The sequence below is a fragment of the Zosterops lateralis genome (genome assembly GCF_965231275.1).
Source record: "Zosterops lateralis genome assembly, chromosome: 2".
In the NCBI taxonomy this organism is placed as follows: domain Eukaryota; kingdom Metazoa; phylum Chordata; class Aves; order Passeriformes; family Zosteropidae; genus Zosterops; species Zosterops lateralis.
The window spans coordinates 61,398,764-61,422,863 of record NC_139763.1 but is presented as its reverse complement, the minus strand read 5'-3'; the positions used below and the strand labels follow the sequence as shown (position 1 = coordinate 61,422,863).

Sequence of the window (24,100 nt, the reverse complement as noted above, 5' to 3'; positions counted from 1 at the left end):
TAAATAAAAGGTGTTCTGCATCTCCCCTCCTTTTCCATCATACCCAGGAGCTTTGTCAGTTATTTAGGTATGTTGTCAGGAAAACAATGTATAGCAGTACTTCAGCATCTTACCTCAAAATATATCATTCAAAAGTAATCATTGGCAAAACACTATTTAGCTAGTGGCAACTTTCGAATATTGTAATGTTTAAATTAATAGCAACAACAATGGGAAATTAAATTGTTTATTATTCTTGAGAGAGAAATCTGTACACCTTTTATGCCTTGAAACTACTTTCTAATCTTATTATTTAATAAATAATGACCCAATTTTTTTTTTTTTTTTTTTTTTTTTTTTTTTTTTTTTTTTTGGCCAACCTATCAAGCCTTAAGTATGTTGGTTTCAAAATGGTTTGAACAAAAACTCATTAGAATTATATGCTCCATCTGTTTTTCTCATTGGAAGCTTTATAAAATGCTCCTTCAAATAAATCAAAGATAACTGTGTGAAATACTGAAGTAATGTGCTTGTTTTGTTCTGTTTTGTTTTTTTTTTTTCACTCTTTGCAGTTAAAAAGCGCCAAGGAATTAGTAGAAATCAATGGGCACGATGAATCTCAAGCAAATGTAGGTACATTTATCTATGTATAGATTTAGTACATGTGGTCTCAAATTTACTATGCATGTCTTAAAGCTGATAGAATGGCTGAATGACTTGCACATCAGGTTTGAAATGTCTGGGTTTTTTTCTTGAAGCCACAAGTTCAAATCCCAGCAAACTTCATTCAAGGTAGATAAATTGGGTTCCATGCAATTTACTTTGTAGGATTTATTTGGATGAGACTTTAACAGCCAGTGTCCTACTTGCTGTATGTGGGTGTTAAAGATACCATGGAAACGACTGCAAAAGAAATGCTTTTCCTTAGTGTCCTGTCCAGGATTATTCAAGCTACAAAGTTATATCATTTGTCTCTGTGGCTGCCGCCTTGCAGCTGGGCAAGCCTGACCATATTTCAGTTCCAAGTGAAGTGGTTCGTATATGTCTATAATTTTGAAACAGTTAATATTCACAAGAGGACTAAATTATTTCACTGAATCATTTTTTTGTCCAAAAACATTAAAGGATTCTTAAGATTGTGTTTTTTAAAACCTGCTGCCAAAAAACCAAAAAAAACTTGCTTCTGTTATTCCCTTAATGATTGCAATCAAAACAGCAATTTCCATAAGGGGGGAAGAGGGAAAAAAAAGGGAAGTTTCCTGCTATGTTTATCATCCAAACCATGCATTCTTTTGCTTTGTCATAAACAGATGAATATTGAAACTGATTATATACAATATCTTCCTCCTGGCCAAGTGAACTAGCAACAGTTAACCAATAATGTATTTTAACATCTATTTTAGTCCATGTGTGGTCTAGTGGCTCAGTCAGGAAAACAGTTTTATTTTAAACTTGAATGGAAGGCTCAAATTTTGTGAACTGCTTTTTTGATAAGGAAATGTTGTCCTCGGTTTTTAATCCTTTCTTAAATCTTATTCATTGTGATCTGTTTCCGCAGTGAAGTCGATAGAGCCTCGTAGCTCTCAGCATTTGGACAGGAGACATTCAATATTGTCTGATAGCTCCAACAAATCTGCAGCTGCAGTCTGTCTCCACAGCATCCCATTGCCCCTTTGAAATATTCTGTTTGCAAACCAAAAATACATTAATCCAACTACGATCTTGAAATATTCACGTATACTAGCTAAAAACTGCCCATTGTACATTAGCTGGTTGCAGGTTTCCCAAAGGAAATCCTAGAGGAATATATACATGTAAAGTCTTAGGAAGTCTTTAAAAGAACTTCCTTCCTCACCAAAAATGTGGATGAAACAATATTTTGCAGTATTGAAATGTTTTAAAGGGAAATTACCTGAGAGCTTCGAGTTGTACCATTTCAGCTCATATGTAATTGGATAAACAGAAGTGCTTAGAAGTTTTATATTTATATAATATAAAGGTTGAAATAACATTATAAGGAAACCTTTCAATTGTGTAAAGAGAGTGTTTTGGTACATCATTCACAGATATCTCAAACAAAATATTTCAGAATCATCGATTAATAGTAAATTTTTCAAAACGTAATATTTTGATATAGTTTGTAATTGTAGAAGTTACTCAGATTCCTGAATTTTCGATAGGATAGAAACCCTGTCTTCTGCCCCTCTTTTCCATGAGCTCTTCTCTAGCTGATCTCATAGCAATATATGACTCTTTAGAAAAGAAGTCAATACCTAAATTAGTGGCAAAGAGGGAAACCAGATAGTTACAATTACTGAGTCACAGTCGCAGCCATGTATTCAACAATAATACCACCATGAAATCAGAGAAAGCACAGCAGTACAAATGGAAATAGAGAAATAGAGGGAAAGAACTGATGTTAAAACATTTGCTACAATAATGAACTTTGTAAAATGGAAGCTGAAGTGCCTTTTAAACAATTGTCATTTATATCAAATGTGTAGCACTCAGGTGTTGTGCCTTGCAGGTTGTCTCCACATATATTCTCAGCAGACTCCATGGGTTTTGCCCCTGGCCACTGCGCAAATCAGGGCTGATCAAAGAGAAGAAGGCTTGATGTCTCCTATGTGGTTCTTAGTGAACGGTGGTGCATATAATTGGATTAGGACATATTTGTTACAGATGACAGGTTGAATTCAGCAAATGAAATACCTCTACATGCCGAGCAATAGTGGGAGGTGTTGGTAAGGAAAAATGGCAACTTATGCCTGTACACTGAACACACAATCTTATCTTCACACTGTGGCCTATTTAGATTACTTACTCTGTAGAAAAATAGGCTCCTAGAAAGGACAGAAGAAACTTTAGGCACGGTGCATACACAACAGGAAAGCCCATACTATAACCTTAAAGATAACTTTCTTCACTCAGGATTTCTCCTGATGGCATTACTCTGAATAATTTTCTACATTAGAGGACAGTGTTATTTAAAATAAAATGTGGAAATATTTTTCTTAGCAAAAGCAGGTATAGATGAAAATGTATACATAGACCTATCCTGGTCTTCTACATACTCATTATTGTGAAACCATCCTGAAAGGGAGATAAGGTTCTGGACACCTTTGGCAAAATAAAAACTTCCCTCCTGAAGTAATTTATAGGTGCCCAACCTACAAATTGACCTTCTTTTTTTTTTTTTTTTTTTTTTTTTTTCCTCTTGTTTTTGCAGGAAAACTAACTAAGTTGACTAAGGGGCTGGAGCATTTGCAGTGTCTCATTCCCTGCCTGTCAGCTCACACACAAATCTGTGGGGGTGGGGTACACCAAAATTTTAGTGTATTGCCAGTACATCTGTTATTTCCAGAAAGCAAAACCATCTTACAACATTCTGTGCAGAGTCATAAGGGTGTTTCATGAGTGATTTTCCAGGTACATGCAGTAATATTTGTTATGGCTGTTGACATTTCCCAGCTCTGCTCTGTGTCAAGAAAGGCCAAATGTCGGGCTCAGGCAGTACACAAAGCCCGAAATTCTGGCCTGATGTTAACAGAGACTTCAACAGCCAGCACTGCCAGAGGTGCTGTCACTGAGTGCTCATTTCCATCAGGCCTGTGCTTTGGAATAGATCAGTCCTTGCTTCTAATCTGACCCACTTTTCATTACCTCTTCATTGCTGCACATAATGGTATTTCATTCACGTCTCTATCTTAACTGAAGTGAAAATAATGACCAATGGACAATCATAGTTTCAGATATAATCCTCTGCAAGGATGTTCCCAGACTCGTGGGACCTGAATACTCCCAACATGAAAGCAATAATCTTGCTTGGGAGCTGTGCTCGATTAGAGACCATTTTGCAAACTAAAACTGCTAATCACATGTTTTGTAACTAACTCTACAAAGACAATTTATTCTTCTACTCTTTCTGTAAGTTCAGTGGCTTTCTGTGAAGCCTCTATTACATAAATTAATTCTGTGCTTTGATCAAAGATGTCCTTTTGATCACTGCTGAATTCAGTATAGATGTGGTACTGCATGCCAGTACAGTGAATACATCCCTGGTCTGGGGTTCAGAAGGTTAACATCCATGGTATCTCTCTACTGTAAATGGTGAAGGAAGATGTTTTTTACATACATCTCATTTTAGAATTACTTAGTGATCTTCCAAAAGTTTGTTGCTCTCCCTTGTCAGCTATCTGCCTTCCTTGAATAGCTGCTGTGAATAAATCCTACCCTTTGTAAAAGTTGTGCAAAATTGTAATCAAGAGTATCAGTTTGCCACATTCAGACCAAAGCAAGACATGGGTAATGGTCCCAGAAGCATTCTGAATGCCAGTTGCAATTTCATGGCAAAGTCCTGACATTGTTGAAGTCACTAAAGAAATTTCCATCAGGTTAAAAAGTCAGAATTTCACCAGAAGACTTTCAGGGTTATCTCATTATCACCAAGACATAATAAAATGGATCTTCTTCAGAGAGTGAAACTGATTTCACCACAAGGATTTTTTGACCAGCTTTTGTTCTGTTCGAGTTTCGTTGTTTGAACAAAGTACCGACTTTGACCGCATTCGTTTGTCTGCCTTCAGTTAGTGTCTCCCACAGCTTGGACACAATGTTCTGTGGGTTTTTCACCAGACAAGAAATCAATAATATTAAGTAGGGATGCATTTTTCCATTTGAATGCTTAAAGCTGTTGTCAGAGCGTTTCTCAAGTTCAACCAAGCATCTTACATTTAATGTTGATTCTTCCTTTAATTTTTGTCTTTTATATTTGCTTTTAAAGCAGTTTCCAGATGACCCCTGACACTGAGGAGTGGGGGTGTACCACTGCATTTCTCACTTTATATTACACTGAAAGTGATGATATTCCTAACTACGCCCTAGATTTGTCTTTTCATAGAGTAGTTTAATTACTGATGATCTTCATCAAAGAAAAGATGGTTCTTAAGTGAGGCTTACTTCTGCAACAAGTCAGGCAAAGATTTAAAAAGCTGACCTCCTTACACTTTTGGAAAAGTCTGTAATTCCATCAAACTCATCACTTGTTCACTTCTTGTACTTCACTGTGCAAAGATTTAATTTAGGCATCCAAAGGTGCAGCCTGTGAATGTCTCGTATTACTGTACGTGTTAGTACCCACATGCCATTTGATGTGGCAGCTCCACTAAGTGTGGCAGCATCACATTGATGATTGAGGTGAGATGGAAAGGGTCCTGAACACAGGGAGAAGAGTAGGAGCTAGAAGAGTGCAAAATCATCCCTGTAGTTTGGGAGTGTGGGAAGAAGTTGGTCATCTTTAGTGATGAAGATTCCAAGTGAATGCTGATTCTTCTGCTTCACTTCCTTGTGCGTGCAACAGTCGTTTCCTGGTTATCTCACTCTTCAAAAGGCTTGCTCTTCCCAGAAGAGCACAGGCTTGCAATAAAAAATGTGCTCAATATGGCTTATATAAGAGCAATTTGAGTCTGAAGTTACAGGCCAGAAAACCCCCTTGGGCTCCCCCCAGTGAGGTCCTCTGGCCTTGCAGCAGGCGTTTCTGGAGCACATGGGTGTGACTAGGCACTGCAGAAACTGAGATGATGACACCTGGATGCTTTAAAGGATAAGGAAAGGGTCCTGCAGGGAATGTCAGAAGTTGAGGGTTGTCTCTCTGCCACACCTGAGAAGAAAAGAGCACGGACTATGGGCACCCTCCTGTTACCCCAGCCTTTAGAGGGGCAACACGTTGTGACGTGGGAGTGGACCTTCACAGAGGACAGCATGCAGCAGCTTGGTGAATCATGGAAAGCTCTTTATTATTTGACTCCAATAGGCTTATATACATTTTGTACAGAGGGCCAAGATTGGCCCAAAGAGGTTACAACCTCTTGACTCCATTGGTCAATATGACCATCAGTCAAGTTCTCTCTCAGAGAACAAGAATGCAAAACATAGAGATAATTTCTAAGAATACAACATTGTTTACATGAAGCAGCGTGAGAAGGTGCTGCAAAGACCCAAACACTTGAAAGCAAGAAATTCAGGGACGACATCCTCCAGCCCCTTTTGTTGTAACTGCTCCCTTCTGCAACTGTGTAAAGAGAGAAGGCAGGAATAATGGAGAGTGCAGGGATGAGGATAGCTCCTTGAGAAGAGAGAAGTGGGGTTTGGTTTCTCATCATGGGTGTATTGTGTCATTAGGAGAAGGTGCAAGGACCCTTACCTTGATTTGATTGGAGCTGTCAAGGGGGCTTTGGAGAGACTCATTTATGGTCTGTATTTAGGTTCTTCTGTCCCGGTGGGGCTGGGGGTGAGGGGTGGCTGTGACTCTTTCTACTCCCAACCTTTTCTATTCCAGACGTTTATTTGTAGCCCCTCCATCACTGATTTCTTCTCATTTCCTTCAATTTAAGGCACATGGAGCATGATAGATTCAAGCAGCTCTGACCGTTCGCAGATCAGCAGCTTTCCTACTTACTGCGACAGGCGTGAGGAATGACCACCTCCTGAATTCAATACCACGAGGCCTGAAAAGTAGCAGGAGCTTAACAGGCTGTTTAGGATGATATCAAAGAGCCCACTCAGCCTTCAGAAGTTCTTTTACACTGGTAGATCAAATCTCCCCGAGTTCCCCCTTTGTCACCCCAGCCCTGGTTTGCCATTTCAGAAGACAGTGAGAGTTTCATTAGCATGGTACAGATGTCTCTGCTGTCTAAATCACAGTCTCTGAGATTCCACCCATGATTGAACCCTACAGGGAACAAATAGGGAGCAGACTAAGGTATATTCTGACACAGAATGTGCTGCCTGAAGTGGATCTGGGCTATAGCAATAACCCCTTTGTTAATGTGCAGTAAGAAATCACACTACTTCCCTTGTCCCTAATTAAGAGTGTCAGAGTGACTTGGCTTTTGATTGCAGTGAATTCTGATCTTCTGAGGGAGGAGAAAGAGAACTCTGAGACACAATGATAAAACCCATTCAGCCACCCACTCAGCAAATTGCAAAAGTTTTTTTAACTTTAAATTTCTTATGAGCTCCACAGGGAGACGGATCTTCAATGCCCAGAGCTACCTGACATTTTAATAATATCTGATCATTATGTGGAACCTTTCATCCCAAAGCATTTTCCCCAAGTATTTATACTGCACACGTACACAGGAGTCATCCTGTCATTTTTAGTGAGGAATAACATTCAGCCTTATACATATGCAGCTGTGTGCTTAACCCACACAGTGTGCAAGGCAGATTGGCTTGTCAGAGCACTCAGGCTCCCCCGCAACCACCTGAAGGATGATGAGCCACCTCTGCTTCAGCCACAAACCTGCTACTGCAGTCCTGGGGGTTGTACATCACACTCGTGCACCTTCCAACCAGCTTTCAAGGAATGGACAGGAAAAAAAGTGGCAGAAGTGAGAAAGAAATTTCAGTATTTCCAAGAGCCATTCTTCATAGAATGGTTTTCATTTGAAAGGGCTTTAAAGATCATCTAGTTCTAGTCCCCTGCCGTGGGCAGAGACAACTTTCACTAGACTAGATTGCTCAAAGTCCCATCCAGTCTGGCCTAGAACACTTCCAGGAATGGAGTGTACACAGCTTCTCTGGGCAGCCTGTGCCAGTGTCTCACCACCCTCACAGTAAAGAATTTCTTCCTTGAATTTCATCTAAACCTGCCCTGTCAGTGTAAAGCCATTTCTACTTGTCCTGTTCCAACATGGTCTTGTAAAAAGTCCCTCTCCAGCTCTCTTGCAGCCCCCTTTACGTATGTGAAGATGCTCTAAGGTCTCTCCTTAGAGCCTTCCCTTCTCCAGGCTGAACAACTCCAACTGTCCTGTCCTCACAGGATAATTGCTCCAGCCCTCTTATCGTCTTCATGACCCTCCTCTGACATTGCTCCAGCAGGTCCATGTCCTTCTGATTGTGGGAGCCCCAGAGCTGGATGCAGCACTATAGGTGGGGTCTCACCAGAGCAGAGCAGAGCAAAGGGGCAAAATCCCCACCCTCACCCTGCGGGCCACTCTTCTTTTAATGCAGCCCAGGATACAATTGTCTTTCTGGGCTACAAGCTCACATTGCTTGGTCATGTTGATCTTCTCATCCAACAATATTCCCAAGTCCCTCTAAGGAATCTCAGAAAGAGCTTTTCATCCTCATCAAGATCTACTCCAAAGGAATAAGGACTCCAAAGTGTTTAAGTACTTTTTGCATATTCAGATGTGGAGATTCCTAAAGTTACTATCTTTCAAATACAAAACCATGAAGAAAACCATTCACTCTCATAACACATTTAAGGCCCTGCCTGTTACTTCATTTATTTCAACAAAGTAATTTTCAAAACTTCTACAAGTCTCAGAAGGGAAAAAAAAAAAGGGCATTTCAAAGGTTTTTCTCAAATTCTGAATCTCAAGTAAACATAAAGTACCTCCTCCTAAAATGACTTCTGCAGAGCTGGTGGGCAAGTGATGCTTTCATTCAGTCAACCAGTGGTTTGCTGCAATTCCCCAAAACAAATTGTGCAAAATGACAATTACCTTTTATCTTGCAAAGCAACCACTTTCACATCACGTAAAACATCTGTGTTAAGACATCAGGAGCCTACACATAAATCCAGCTTTAGAAAATGAAACAACCTGATCATACTTTCAAAAATGAGCATGAAGTAACTTTCCTATTAGTCATCTGTATTTTGCATATGTACATTCCCATAAAATAAATGTGCTCAAATACAATGAAAAAAATATAAAAAGATTGTTTCAATGAGAAAAGCATTTTCAAATTATTGCTAGTTGCCTAAAACTCAGCAGGTGAAAGTTACAATAGTAAAAGCTTTATAATGAAAAAGTTGAAAGCATCTCTCTGGCAAATGGATCAGAAAAATAGGATGTCAAGAGCATCATAATACAGTTAATCTTCACTCCTGAAAATGCTTCTATTATGTAGAATAAATCAGATAAACAAACCTTAGATCCATCCATTTGAAGTTTTTCATACACAAGGTCTTATATTCACAGTTCTAATTTGTCTACATTGCTGTTCATATGATTTAATGCCAGATAATTTTTCAAGTTTTTAACCATTTATTTGTTAATTTCAGTGCATTCTTAAATTTACAATAATAGTAAATACTGTATTAGTGTATTTTTAAAGTAAATTTCTATATGAGTGTCCTTTAAAAGTGCTTTACAATGTGCTGTTTATGACAAAACCAACACTGGCTTCTTGCATAGAACAAAATAAGTTACCAAGTTTAGGCTTGATTTGAATGAAAAGAAGAAACCTGGTGTCTATCATTTCTAATGATAGACCAGTCATATTTACCAGCAGTGCAGCATATAGCAAATATGTCCTTCTGCATTACGGGGTAGGTAGTAGAAGGAGAAGGATCTTGTAAGACCCTGGGAAAAAACACTGAAAAGCAAAGGCTTTTTAAATTAATTTTTGACCTGGTGCTAACTCTTAACAGTGGCACTAGCTACTGGCACTAGCTACTGTGAGAGCTCTGGTTTTGGGCAGATGGTTGGATGCCTCATTTCTTGCCTTAATCTTTTCATATATGATACACCGCTGCAAATTTTCACTGTAAACTGAGTTATTCCAGTACAAATAGAAAAGGCCAAGAAACCTCTCTGCATATTGACAGTGTGTCACAAGGCCATTCAACTTAGTGCTAGCCACTTTTCTAAAATCAATTCTTAGGCTGTGAGGAGCCAGGACCATATAAAAGATAAACTTTCTAGGAAATAGTTAATTCATCAGCACAAGATAATTCATTTGAAGCAACAAAAGAATGATATTAATCGAAATTATGAGCAATTTTCTAGTCAGAGTATTTTTAGAGCAGTAGTCAGCAGAGAGTCAGAAACAGTCACTGAAGGGGACAGATTAGGAGAAAGCTATGTAACGCACAGAGTATTTATTTAAGTTAGAACAATTTAAAGTTACTTTCAGAGTTCAGATACTCAACCAAATTTTCACACATCACAGCATAGTGTGTAGCTGAGGAAGGGGAACAAGTTCCATTAAAGAAAGAATTAGAGACATTTGGCCCAAACCAAGTATTACTGGTTTTGGGAGATGCCGAATCCTGGCAGCCTGACAAAGACAAGGTGGTCACAGCTCCATGGAATCAACCTGCAGCTGCACTGAGCACATATTCCTCACAGGTGTGGGGAAGAACACCCATGTACAACACATGCATCACATGTGTCCATCTATATACACATGGCCAGCCACACAGATCAGTGCAAACTCAGTCTTTGTAAACATGGACAGCACTGAGGTACACAAACAGCCCTTTCTGGCTGGTCATGGTAAAGGTCTATTAGTGGGAAATCCATGTGCAGACTTAAACGTATGCACAAAGTGAATCTCTCTAGAAACTGGACTTTGACTCTCAGGCTGTCCCATAACTGGCTCCTCACACATACATGCCTACACAAGTCATTTAGCTATTCCCCAGGCTCCATGGTGTCCCTACTTGGTGGCTTGGACTCCCAGGTCTCTCTAACTGCAGCACTCCAGGCTGCAGTGGCTCTCTGCTGATCCCACTCTAGCTGCTCTGCTCAGATGCCCTCACAGTCCTCCCATGCACACAGAACAGAGTCCCTCACCCAGAAAAGAGAAATTAGTTTAATGTGTGTTATACACTGATAAGGGCCTGCCATGGCCAGACAAGTGTACTAACCAGCAACCTGATTACATGTGATCACTCCCTTTTATCCCCTCCCAAACAACCATGATCTTTTTCTGCTACTTCTTCCCCTGCTGAGGACACTCAACTAGGTTTTGTACAATCCTAGAATGCTCTGCATCCCACAAGTCATGTATTCCTACAGGCAATGCTCCCTCAGGCTGTAGGATGTTTCAGAGAGGTGGACTGATGTTCTCTCTGTCATGTTCAGCCCCTGGAGCTGACAGTTTCCGGTGACAGCCCTGGGAGGAGCTGGACTGGGGGACTCTGCTTTCTCTGATTAGGTTATCACATTTTCCCAGTCTGTAACGGTACCTCTATGCTCCTTTGTGTTTGTGGAAATAAGAGTGGAGTCACAAGTGTCACAAGGGTGGAACAAGCAATGGTGGTTGGAAAATCCCTTCTGCAGGGCACAGAGGCACCTCTCTGTTTATAAGGGTGCAAGACTGGGATGTTGCAGAGAAACTGCTGAGCCATTGGATTGCTGCCTTTCTGTTGCACATCAATGTGCTCTGCCACTGCAGCTGATTCTGCTCTGAGCAGGAGGTTGGACTAGAGATCTCTCAAGGTCATCTGTCTGATTCTCTGATGCTGTGATCATCTGAGTCACAATCACTGCCTGTGAGTGTACTCATACATTGCCACATTTGCAAGGAAATTTGATTTAAGTTAAATTTAAATAAGCTCTTTCCCTGTAGCTTAGTTCAACTTGGATTGAATAATTTTGAATTCACCATGGATAAGAACACAGACAAGGACAGTAGCCCATTCTCAATTGACAACCATGCTAAGCTGTCAGAAGTTGTCCTGTACCTCAACCTTGCATGTCCCCATAAATTTAAGATGCCTGACTTGATGTGCGTTGGAAGTATTGCAAGACTTCCATTCACTTGATTGGTTATTGAATTATGCTCCACTCAGGTCAAAACTGCAAGATTAAATTTTCAGATGTAGTTCTGAAGTATGTTTAAAGAAAGACTAGCAAAGCAAACCCACCCATACCAGAACCATAGGAGGTTCACAGATAAATGCAAATAAATTAAATACATACAGTTCTTCATGCTGCAGACCAGTTTCTACCCAAGTTTGCAGTCAAACCTTCCTGGTCCTCTATAAGCAGTTTGGGCAAACTCACCTGAAGTCCAACCCCAGTTCTGTCTGCTCAGAGCAATCACACCAATGCCTTTCAATACCTTATAGGCTGTGGATTTGGTATCATCTGTGCATGGCTCTTTCTTTTATCAGGATTTTAAAATTACCTTTTATTTCCAAGCTTACAGCATCTCTCTGGCCTGCCGTTAATAGCCTGCAAGATTTTTGCTTACGTTTCAGATATATAGTTTTTTTCTCCTCCTACTCATTTTCTCTCATAAATCCCCTGGCTGATGAGAAAGTGTGGCGTATCCCTTACATCTAACAACATCCAGCCGTTGCTCTGTTTTTCCTGCTGTGACAAACATCAAGTCTTTCCTTTTCCTGCCACTATTTTAATGCCTCAGACAATTTGCTTTGTACATATAGTAAAAATGTAAACTTTTCCAGAGGCTGGTAGGTTTATGGGATTTTTACTGGGCCTTTCAGAAAACACAGTATTATTTTTACCCCCTCACCACACAATCATTCAGAATTTCATAAAATACAACGAAGAAAATGAGGTCTTTGAAGACAGTATGCAAGCAGACATCATTCCCTCTAGATTCAAAGATAATTACCAAATACTTGTTACCCAGAGAGTGGAGGAAATATTTCATCTCTTTGAATGTCATTGCATCCTGGGCACATGTCAGGTATCTTCAATGTCACATTCATTAAATCCTGTATTCTGCTTTTCAAAGCAGAGGCCTGAACAACAGATGGTATAGAACTGCACTCTGGCCAGAGAAGTTTCCAGGTAGGGCAGCTACTGTGCAAGCTCTGTTCAACTCTTGCTCAGTGTTTATGGAGAATATCAAGTCCTCACTCCCCCGCTTTTTAGGGATGCTGGCTAGCACATATTTTCAGGCAAGAACAAGTATTTTATATTGTCTCCCTTTTTTTTCACTAGTTCAAGACTGACCTGAAGAGGATTGATGCTATCTAGACAGAGAACTTTTTATTTAATATCTTACTTTCCCATAGGGAAAAAAAGAAAATCTATAAAGGAAAGAAAGATCCAAGTTATTCAGCCTGAATATCAGGAGCTTTCTGATCTGCTAGAGCCCTGGAGTGCAGAGCTAGCCTTTTTTTCTTACAGATCTGTGACTATCTTCGGTAGAATATCACCACACCTCTTCTACTCTTCAGGAGCTCTGTGTCTTTGGCAAATGCATTTCTCTCAAGAGTCACTCTCTCATTTGCTGTGTCTCCAGTGTTAGACCAAACTGCTCTTTGGACAGTGATACTAGGCAACCTTTGGAGCAATGTATTTTTGCCTATGCCTCTTCCAAAAGAATCCAGGGTACTGGAGTGAATGATGAAAACCTAACTTGTCTCCCACCTTACAGCCAGGCTTTATACATCCATGTGCAAAAGTGCCGTGTATGACTCTCCACAGCTATCAGCTCTGTGTCAATGATGGTGTCAGAGTCTGCTTGTGGAAATTATTAGTCCATGGGATAGAACTGTTATTTGCTGTCCTTTGTTTCATCTAGCAAGTTCTCCTGAAAGTTTTCCAGAAAGACTCTCTGTTTCTCCCTTCCTGGTTCAAATGCTGAATCAAAATGCTGGTTCCAAGGGATATCTGCAGGACCATAGGGATTTCAATCCCATGGGGAAAATTCATGTCTTTTCATCACCTGCTGATGGATTAAAGTGTCATTTGCACGAAAAAGCTCTAAGTTGGCAATAGTGAGACATCACACAGAACGGTTGCAATCACACTGAGCAGCTCTGGAGCTTTTGTCGTCAAATTGGTCCTCCTTGTTTTCCAATACCTGACGTAATTTGTGAATAGTAAATAGGATCAGGTCCCTAATGATCTCCAGGTGTGATTTAACCTGAATAATGCCTTTCACATACAGTGTTTAATTCTTGCAAGGTCATTTCATTTCTAATAAATACCAGTTTGCACATGCTCAGCTGTGTTCTTGTCCTTTAATGCAGTAACTGACAGATGGTAGCAAAATATTCATTTTATAATGAAACCTGCCAAAGGAGACTGCTTAGGGCCTCAAAAATATAATTTGCCAAATAAAGAATGGTCTCCAGGAAAGAAAGGAAATAACTGTGATGCAGTATATATTAAATATTTTTCCTCAGGCATCTGGTGATCAGTAACTTTTTCTCATGTCAGAGAGGTGACCTAACTGGATTTTTAAAAATTATTTATTGCCTCATTCACCTTTGTACTCTTAAAAGTCTTGTTTCTATGGGTTGACATAAGTAGTGCCTGTAAAAAAGTGTAAATTAACTGCATGAGGATTTGTTGTAAAGTCTTCATAGGTATGAGATTTGTATCTGCAGTATGCTGTCAGATTCTTAAGGTTTTCACTTATGCTATAATTAGCCCAGTTTCTGGGTGAATTTCACACCCATTTTTTAGACCCAATTATGCCATTTCTCTTAAACCACTATTAATTCCTAGCAGCACTGCTACTGAATTCTGATCTGCTTTATGTGACTATGCATACCCTGTATTTTCTCATGGCCTGTGCAAACTTCTTTTGACAGCTGAATACATCAGAGTGATCTAATTTATTATCTTCTGTGAGGCAGGTAGCATTGGATGGCAGAAACCTCTCCTTTTAAAGCCTCCAAGAATCTTCAGCTTTCTTCTAAAGCCAGTGGTTTGCTGAGTATCTATCTTTGCCACTCATTTCCTCGGGCTTCCCCATAAAAGTTTTTTTTACTCTTTTATCTTCTGTTCCAACATACAGCTAAGGAAGACTTGATGTGACTTCCTTTAGCATCCATTTACACTGTCCTATAAATCATAGAAAACATTCTGCACAGGCTCAAATCTAGGCATTAAATGAGAATCCATCTGTTTGTTGCTCCCAATGGGATTATAGTCTCTTTTGCTGCGTCACTGCTTGACAAAACTCCTGATCCCACCTGAAACTGCTAGTATGCTGTGTTTGGGGCCTGTTACATCAAATACACATCTCTCTGCTCCCACCTTCCTCTTTCAGGAGTTTCTATTTTTAGACTGCTTTTCTATCTCTGATGAAGTCAAAGTTACATCTTAATCTATACAAGCTCTGGTGGCATATGCTGATCTGTTTTTCTGCTGCAGTATCACGAAATCTCTCATTCAGCTCTGTTCTGATATGTAACCCCCTTGTCATTACTGCCCTCTTGGAGAAAGTCACATAAACACCTTTTATTTCAGTTTCTTGCCTGGGTTTCCTTTCACTGCTTTTGGATGTCATGGTCAGCAGTAGACCAGAATTTGCATTAGTCTTTGGCTCTGTTAGGAGGGGAATTGACAGTGCTGGACAATTTCGAGCATGCTGCTGCTGCTATAATGTGCCTTGTGCACTACAACACTACAGGAGTGTTAGTGGCAAGGTGATGTAGCTGTCAGAGCACCACCATTATTTTAAGAGGGGATCACTGCGAACTCTTGAACTCCAGACTCCCTAAACTAACTCCAGACTCCCTATACTAAAATACACAACTAAAAAGTTGTTTGATCTCTACTAACTAAAAATCCAGCAAAAGCTGACGTGCACAACTGCACATAGATCTGTGGCTGGGAGAAATGCCTCAGCTGGCCATTACAGCTGCAAAAACCCCCAGATGGCCCAATGGGCCACACGCCTCGTTCAGTCGGGGCCAGGGCCTGTCAGAGCCCCTTGGTGCTGGGGGCTGAGGATGCACATGTGCATGTGTGTCACTTGTGTGCACATAGAGTTCCTTAGCTGGCACATGGCAGCTTGTTCTCCTTCGTGACATGAAGGAACACTTGAAGCCACGATGCATCTGAGCCATCAGGCGCCGCCTATCCGGCAGCTGCCCCTTGGAGCAGGCCTATGAAGAGCACAGACTATGTCACTGGAGGGGTTGGGGTTATGCTTTTTGTTGTTTCTTTTTCTTTTTCAATTAAAAATGAGAAAGCATGTGACTCTTTTTACCAATCACACAGACTGTGAAGACTTTAGTCATCCACAAAGAGGCACATTTGACATACTTTGGAGCTTATGCCTTTTTTTAGCATGGATTATTCACACCTTCAGAAATGCCTCAGAGCAACCCAAGCCCAGTGTCCCTCTTTCACTGCCAAAAATGCTTGCCAAAAATTTTGGAGCAAGGCACCATGCCATGGGTGTGTCCTAAATGAGCCACATCATTTTACCAAATAGTACATATTTGATTGCATTTAAGGCTGCCCAGTCCCACACAACCTCCAGCAGCTTACCTTGACTCCCTCAAACAGAACAAGAGCACCATTCCTTCACAGTCCCACCTCACACCACTGTGTCTCCAGCGCCATGCTCTCTGCCTCCAAGGTTTTGCATGGAACTGCTGAGCATTTCACAGAGCAGATGCAGCAGCATGAGTCACTGCCTCACTGAGGAATGAGTTATTGCACGTTGGCTACTCCATGGAAACAGCCCATGGATATGCTTGAATATTGTGCAATATACTCCAAGGCCACTTGCATCCCTTGGAAAAAAAATATTTACTTCATATATACCCAGTCACTCAACTGCCTGGGTACTTCTGATGGAGCATCTGCTATGTGATCTCTCAGATGAAATTTAAGTGGTTCAGGACACCTGATTCCAGAAAAAAAGAGCTCCAAATAGGAGCCTTGGCTTGTTTGCCCTTCAGGTTGGTGCTCTTTCAGTCCTTAAACAAGATAGCTTTATGCAAGCCACCTCTTAGGAATGATCTTCCTGAAATATGCTGACCCCCAAAACATGCTTGAGAATTGTTTGGGGTGGCCAATGTCATGCCAGGCACTGTTTGCAGAGTGGAAGAGGGCAGAGGGTTGTGCTCTAGTAGCCAGAAATGTTAGTGACTGCTGAATTTACTCTTATGACTGTAGCTGAATGTCTCCATCCATGTTCCCTGGAGGCGGTCTTGGTTTATAGCTTTAATAGCTACAAAATGTGAGTTTTCTGACCATCCCCACACTTTATGGCACAATCTCTCCAGCTGTTATAATGAAGAAGCACTAGCAACAAAGTTATTACTTACTCTGCAAGCAAAATTTCTCTTCTTGTCAGCACTTGGCATAAAGGTAGTTCAAAATGTGTCTTAATATTCTGTAAACAAATCAATTATTTATAATTGTCTTGTCTTTAGATGTGAATTAAAGTAATGAATTTTTTTATAGAGTTGAAAGGAAGCAGACAAGTTTAATCGAGGTAAATAAAATCTTCATGACCACCTGTTTGTTTTTTTTAAAACTTTATAGGAAATCAATGTATTGACAGTAGCATTGGTCAACCAGGACAGAGAAAAAACCTCAGAGAAACGAAGCCCAGGTCTAAAATCAGAGAAAGAGGCACTGTTAATAGGTAAGATAACCCCAAAGAAGATTTTTGAGAACCAAATGCCTTCTAACAGGTTTCTATTTTGCACATATCTCTACACAGATCTTTGTGCTCATACAAGAAAAAAAGAAAAAAAAATAGACTTTTTTTAAATCTGTGTTCAGAATAGCTTTTAGTAAGAAAAATCCTAAAATACAAGTGAACTTTGCCTTTCTGAAAATTTCTGCAGTTTAATGAAAGGATTTCAGGTATGAAGAAAATTGCAGGATCTGCATTTAGACTTGAAGCATGAATATATGATGACTTTATTTGCATCAAGATTTAGCAGGCCAGAGTTATGTAGCTTGTTATATGATTATTAGACAAAGTGGTGAAGAAGAAGGGGATGGAAATAATATTAGTAAATTACCAAGCAAAAAATACATATACTGCATGTATTAAACAAGCCAGATTTATGCCTTTGACATTAGGTGAGGGAATTAGCAATATGAATATTTATAAAGAATACCACAAGGACTGTCATACCCTTTACATAGAATAAAATTTTTAAAATAAACTTTTAGATAGTGCCTAAAGCTAAAGCTTATAGGCAGTGGGCCAGCTAGCTGGTATCAGACAATTAGCCACAGAACTGGCTGTACCCATGTACCCTTGGAGGGAACATGCACCATTTAGACCCATGCATATTTTGCATTTGGTTTCAGTTGGGTGGGTTTTCAGGGAGCACAAAGGCCCACAATTCCAAAGGGTACCCTGTGGTATGGCAACAGATATGTTGACCTGAAAGAACAGGTTTAATTTCTTTGGTTTGGTCTTTTCACAATCATTGGTATTCTGATAAATTACAGTTCCAAAGCTACCTTAGTTTGTTTAGATGCAACTCATTTTCAACACCTAGGCACCAGGAAGATTGCTGGTTTATTGCTGAGGCCCAGATTCAGCAGTTCACAAGTTCAGTTCAGACCTAAGAGGTCATTTGAAAGTGAAGAATGTATTTAAACATTTAAAATGCTTAGTACACAAACTCCCTGTGACTAGTGAGATGCAAAACAGTGGAATGTACAGAAATGTATGACTTGATTGAATTCTGCTTGTTATAATTAAATCTGAAACTTTTAATTGTAGGGGAGAGTACTTGATCTTTTCAAATTCATTCTGTAAGACAGACAACAAGCGTGGGATTTTAAGAACAGAATAACAAACTTTTTTTCTAGGTCATTCACTATTTGACTGCAACAAACAGTGGCAGTGTCCCAAAGTGGGTCCTGTACATCTGCTGTTCAGTGGCACACTCAGATAAACAGAATAACCTCAGTTCAGATACTACTGGTCATAATACACCCACAACTGACTCACTATTACAGTTCAAAGATAAAGATTCTCAAGATGAATTTCATGTTATCTCTTCCTCTGAGGCATGATCAGGTCTGGCAAGGGAAAAATGGGCCTTGCCTCAATCCATTCACTAAGTTTTTCTATATTTAAAAAAAAAAAATAAAAGAAAAAGTTATCATGGAACTCCAGTCAATAACTACAGAATATTGAAAAATTACTTATTATTTGCATTATATGAAAGAGCTGGCTTTGAATGTCCTAAATTGAAAAGCCTCAGGAACCACATAACAGATGCAATGACACTGGTAAAATGGGATTTAAGTACAAATTGGATTTCCAGTCATTTCATCCAAGTGTGATGGCCTTGACTTTTGCTTCTAGAGCTCTTGTGGGCTACGTGTAGTCTCCCACAGCACAAAGGTCACTGCTGCTAGGACTTGCTATAGTAAAAAATTATGCAGGACCAGAAGTTTGTAAATGCTGTTTGAAAAGTGGAGGAGGAAGAAAGGTATTCTTTGCAAAGCCAACCTAAAATGCATTAAATATTGCTTATCAGTTTCAACCATGGCCAGTACTTGGGGAAAAATGAAATCCAAGATTATCCTAATTCATTCAGCATCAAGAAAGAAGTATGGCCTGCAGTACACAAGATACAGTGACCCATTTTTGTCATTTGTAAGCATTTTTAATCCTGGTGTTTATGATTTAAGTATAAGAAACTACCCCTAGGGTGGTTCAGCTAAGAAGCCCATCCAAAGAGAGTTGAAAATATTTGTTCTGATTTTTACAGTTCAGCTCTCCCCAAACAGCAAGTAACACACATGCCATTTTGTATTTTCACTGTTTGCTTAGAAGAGGAGAAGTTGGATAGTGCTTTTAATAGCAATACTGATGCCCCAAATCTTGTTTTCTCTGGCCATCATTATTAATGCCACTTGATTTTCATTGCAGAAAATGTCTCTAGACTTAGATCCTGACTCCTTCTAAGCCACTTTTAATTCCCATACCTTTTATAATCATCCTCAGAACAACAATGAAGATAGACAGAACATGCTCTCTCTTAAGAAAAAGTAAATAAGCAAGTATGTCACAAAGCATTTGTGTTTTCTTCAGCAGCAGTTAGTGGTAATACGGATTAAACACTTTTCATAACCAGCATCTGCATAATTGCTAGAAAAAAATGAGGGAGTGAGGGTTCTGACACAATTGTATGAAACGTTTTCACAACAGAGAATCCAGTGAAGGGGAAAAAAACAATAATTTTACCATTACAATATCCACAATTTTATATTGGTAAATCAAGCATAAAATTAGTAATTGAAATGCTCCCAGCAAGGCTTTGTTTAGAAATTCCTTTATTCGTCAGTATATTATCTTGGTCACTTACTTGCTAACTGCTGTCATTCCTGAAGATGAGCTATTGTATTTAGCATGTTACTATGGCTGTATTAAAAATGTGCTGGTTTGTTATGTTTATTGGGTTGTGCAAGGAAAATAAGAATCATAATTCATACTGAAAAACTTGCAAGAACAGACTCTTCAGAATTATTTTGCCTATTTTAATGATGCAGTGTCTGGGGTAATTTTAATACTTTGTGTCTGTTTTTAATACAGGTATCATATCCACATTTCTTCACGTCCACCCTTTTGGAGCCAATATAGAGTATCTTTGGTCTTATATGCAGCAGTTGGACTCTAGGGTAAAACAAATTTAATCAAAATCTATTTTTTCTGTAGAAATATTGTATTATTCTTTACTGCAGGTTAAACTCTTCATGCATTTCCATTAGAAAGATAATGGGATATGGGGCTTGGGGGTTTGCAATCTTTATTCATTTGCAAATTACAGTGCACGTGCTTGCGTTGAGGTCTTTGCCTCACACTGCTTAGCTATCCTTTGTGGCACAGAAGAGCAGAGCTCTAAATGGCAAAGACTAGCAAGCTGATTTTATGACGAATGATTCTGAAATATAGCAGTGGAGAAAACAAGCAGAACAAGAGGCAGGTGTGGCCATGGCCATCAAACTGTACAGGTTTTGGAGATGGCCCTTTTTTCTTTGAAAGGTTGTTAGTTGTGTCACACTGAACTGAACCTTCATGAACACAGGAGCGGAGCACATTGCATGTCCTTTGTCTCCATGTGGGAGCAGAGACAACCGCATAAAGGAATTGGGTGACCCTACTAATTTCAGTGAAGCTGTGGCAAAGAAAAAAGTGAGGCCAACACAAAACAGTTTGCAAAGTGCTTAATGCATCAGTTCATACAGTCCACAGTCAATACATACCTGTAGGATAATTTCATTGACTTACTTTTTAATATCTGCTGTAGAATGAGATGAAATAAAGCCCCCAAATGGGCCTATTCCTGTGCACTGAATATTAAGCAAGTCACGGGTGAGAAGTTTAAGTGTGAAATGATCAGGTGAATGGTACTCCAAGTGCTAAGCAGCAGCTCTGCAGGATGCCAGGCTGCAGGAGACCTTTAGCAGATGCAGGGGTCACCCTGCGGCCAGCCACAGCTCTGCCCCACACTTGCCAATACTTGGATGATGTTGCTTTCCCAGATCTTCCTGCAACACAACTTCTTTGATCCTGGTAATGTTTTGTTCCTGAACAGCCCCTTCAGCCCATAGCTAAGATCAGCTTCCCACTGCTTTAATGGGCTGCTTCATGCTTCTGGATGATCCTGGATCCTTCCTCTGTTTCTATGAAAAAGTGTAGAGCTAAAAGCAGAGGAGATCCTGAACTAGAAGCTCACTGGAATTACAACAGCCTGCACTGATGAGTGAGGAAGGATGGTGAATTTGTTAGGCACTGCCTTCAGGCCATGGCAACTCAGGTTTGCTAGTGCTTTAAAGCCCACTGCCACCCACATTGTATAGGGACTAGGGTATGGGGATGGGAGAGAGAGGTGAGAAACTGGTGAATTTCAATTCTTTTTTAAATCTCATTTTATCAAGACTTGACGAATCCAGAGCTTCACACCTCCAGCTGCTTTTCTGCTTCTCTGTGCCCCTGCCACAAACGCACTTTGCATTGTCTTATCCTGCATTACTCAGTCTGTCCAATCTCCTCAGTTATATTTCAAGGCCTTGCTTAACACAGCATTTGGCTAAGTTTCAACTGCTTTTTCCCCTGGATGACCTCTTCAGCTCTGTATCTTGAGTGATAACAGCAATCATCCAAAATATGGACTCTCTGAGCTCCAGCCCTGCTGCTCATTGCTTCTGCCCAGTGAGCTCTTCAGCATTCTCCCCCTGCACTGCTGTGGTCCCTTCTTTTGCATGACTGTGGGCTCTGTCCTTGAGTTTTTGCTCACGAGTAACGTGGGCTTCTGTGAGGCTGCCAGGGTCAAGCTCTTGACTTGCAAACAGAGCCCTCAAGGAAGGAGCATTGTCTCCATCTCTGCAGCTACCACCAGACCTACCTACTGCATAATAAACACAAGCTGCAAAATTTGACCTCGTTGGTTTATTTTGGAAGCAACTGCTTGTAGAAACAAATTACTTTTTAATAGCGCAATCCAGAGATGCAATCTCAGAGATGAATTTCAATTACTTTCCATGGTTAGCCTGTCATTCCTCGCCTGAACAAGAATGATAAGGTCAGCATACCCGTGTGGGCTGAGGGCTCAGTGTGGAGCTTAGATACATTGCACAAAAGTAACCAGACACCCACTGCTGCCATGTGAGTACTTAAAGGATGGATTGGATCACCCTGAGGCTTTAGACTGCCTCTAACACTGAGTTTTGGTGCCACCTTTAACAAACCATTTAATATTTCTGCTACACTAACCTCTACAGAAAAATAAGAGGTAATAGATATTTTTTCACCTCCTTTGGGTGTACTGAGGTATAATTAGCACATTTTATGTTTATATACTGTTTTAAAAAGGAAAGGTTTCACCATGGAAAGTTTCTACTAGTATGAATAAGCAGAAATATAAGAAATGAAAGAGAAGACTTTCAAACCATGGAGATACCTGTGGATAGCAGGCAGCACCCACAGATTTTTTTGCTGTCCCTTTCATGACCACCACTTCAAATGCAGCAGGATAAAATGACTCATATTCCATGACTGTTTATTTCTTGACTTCTCTAATGATTATACCAGGAAGGTTGCCTTTGTGAAAGTGTTTTATGTAATGAGAGCATCTTGCCTCTTAGGAAGGTGAGCAGTCATTAAGGTTTTGAAATAGTAAAAAACATCCTGACCAATGCAGAGCTAGGAATTTTTCTGCTTAATTATCTGGAGCTGCTGACCTGGGTAAGACTAGGGGAAGATGACTCCATGGATAGTCAGCCTTCAGTAACAGGGAGCTGATTAAAGAGAAAAACTGATGGAACCAGGAGAAGAATTCAAAACTGCGTAGGAAGAGAAGAAGAATAAGGTCCCATCTGCTTCCTCCTCCTCACAATAACACCCATGACTGTAGTTTTTAGATGGACTTCAAGCCACACTGTGGCCACAGCCCCAACATGGCAGTTGTCATTGCTTTACAGTGGGATGCTACCTACAAGAGCAAAATCATTCCTGCAAGGAATCTGCACTTGCTTTGGAGTCTGGAAAGTCATGTCAGGCTAAGGTTAAAAAGAAATAATAATGGTTGGCTGTTTTTGTATGGCTTGGATTCTTCTCCCCCGCGCCCCTATTATATCTGTTCTTAATGTTTCCTCTTTACAAGCTACAGGGCAGCTTTCTCACTTTAATTTTACCTTTGTTTCTTTCTCAGATCTCTGCAAATGAGATAGAAATGCTTTTGATGAGACTGCCACGCATGTTTAAACAAGAATTCACTGGTGTAGGAGCAACACTGGAAAAGAGGTGGAAGTTCTGTGCCTTTGAAGGAATTAAAACTGTCTGACTGTGACTAGTAATGAAGCTATGCAGAAGAAGAAGAATTCCTAGAGCATGGCAGGGTTATAAAGTATTAAAGTAAGAAATTTGGGTTTGGGCACATAGTAGTATGTTTTCAAAGTTATCCAAGCCTAATTTTAGTTACATTTGTGACGTTCTCTTGTGAGTGGAAATGTAGTTGTGCACCAGTTCCTAAAATAAAGTAAAATTAAAAAAAAAAAAAGTTTCAAAATGTGACAGATTGTTTCCTATGAAAACTGAAGAAAGATACCACAGTCATAATGATTTCAAAATACTACATGTCCTACATCTAAGAAAAGCTCATTGAGCAAACAGTTAAGGAGAAAGATTGCCCGGTTATGGTCGCTAAGCTACAGCGATTTATATGTAATATGTAGTAGAACTCATTAAGTTTTGTTATAGAAAGTTCTTTCTGTTTAGTAAGAGAATTGAGTAATTTTACAGTGAGGAAAAGCATACCAAAAGAAAACTTGAAGATGTGTCTGAGGTTATTGTATTTTGTAAATTAAGTTATATGCTGTACCAGGGATTTTTGCCTTATTGAAAGAGGCCTGAAAATGTGATTGGAGTCCTCAAGAATGCTTTATCAAGAATATTATTTTTCTAATGTAACTATTCTCCATTACAAGTTCTTTTAACATGGATTGCATATCAATTTTCATAAATGTGTAAATAAGGAGGAAACCAGTGTTACTGTATTGTATTTGGTATGTAACATTCAGGTTTATGCATCAAAATAAATATTCAGTTGCATTACTGTTACAAATTTTATAGCAGATATATTAATTTTTATCAATAAATATGACTTCTACCATAT

At 39.8% G+C, this 24,100-nt stretch overlaps 1 protein-coding gene across 10 annotated transcripts in view; it reads left to right on the top strand.

Moving 5' to 3' along the window:
- The window catches only part of ENOX1 (ecto-NOX disulfide-thiol exchanger 1), a 370,196-nt gene extending 346,711 nt beyond the window's left edge, over positions 1 to 23,485 (top strand). For all 10 annotated transcript variants that reach the window (XM_083854594.1, XM_083854596.1, XM_083854591.1 and 7 more), the window contains 4 exons: positions 552 to 608; positions 16,992 to 17,094; positions 20,020 to 20,105; positions 23,138 to 23,485. In XM_083854594.1, the coding sequence (XP_083710720.1) occupies positions 552 to 608; positions 16,992 to 17,094; positions 20,020 to 20,105; positions 23,138 to 23,269 (378 nt within the window). In that variant the 3' untranslated portion in view covers positions 23,270 to 23,485. The remainder of the gene's footprint in view (positions 1 to 551; positions 609 to 16,991; positions 17,095 to 20,019; positions 20,106 to 23,137) is intronic.
- The last annotated feature ends 615 nt before the right edge of the window (positions 23,486 to 24,100 follow it).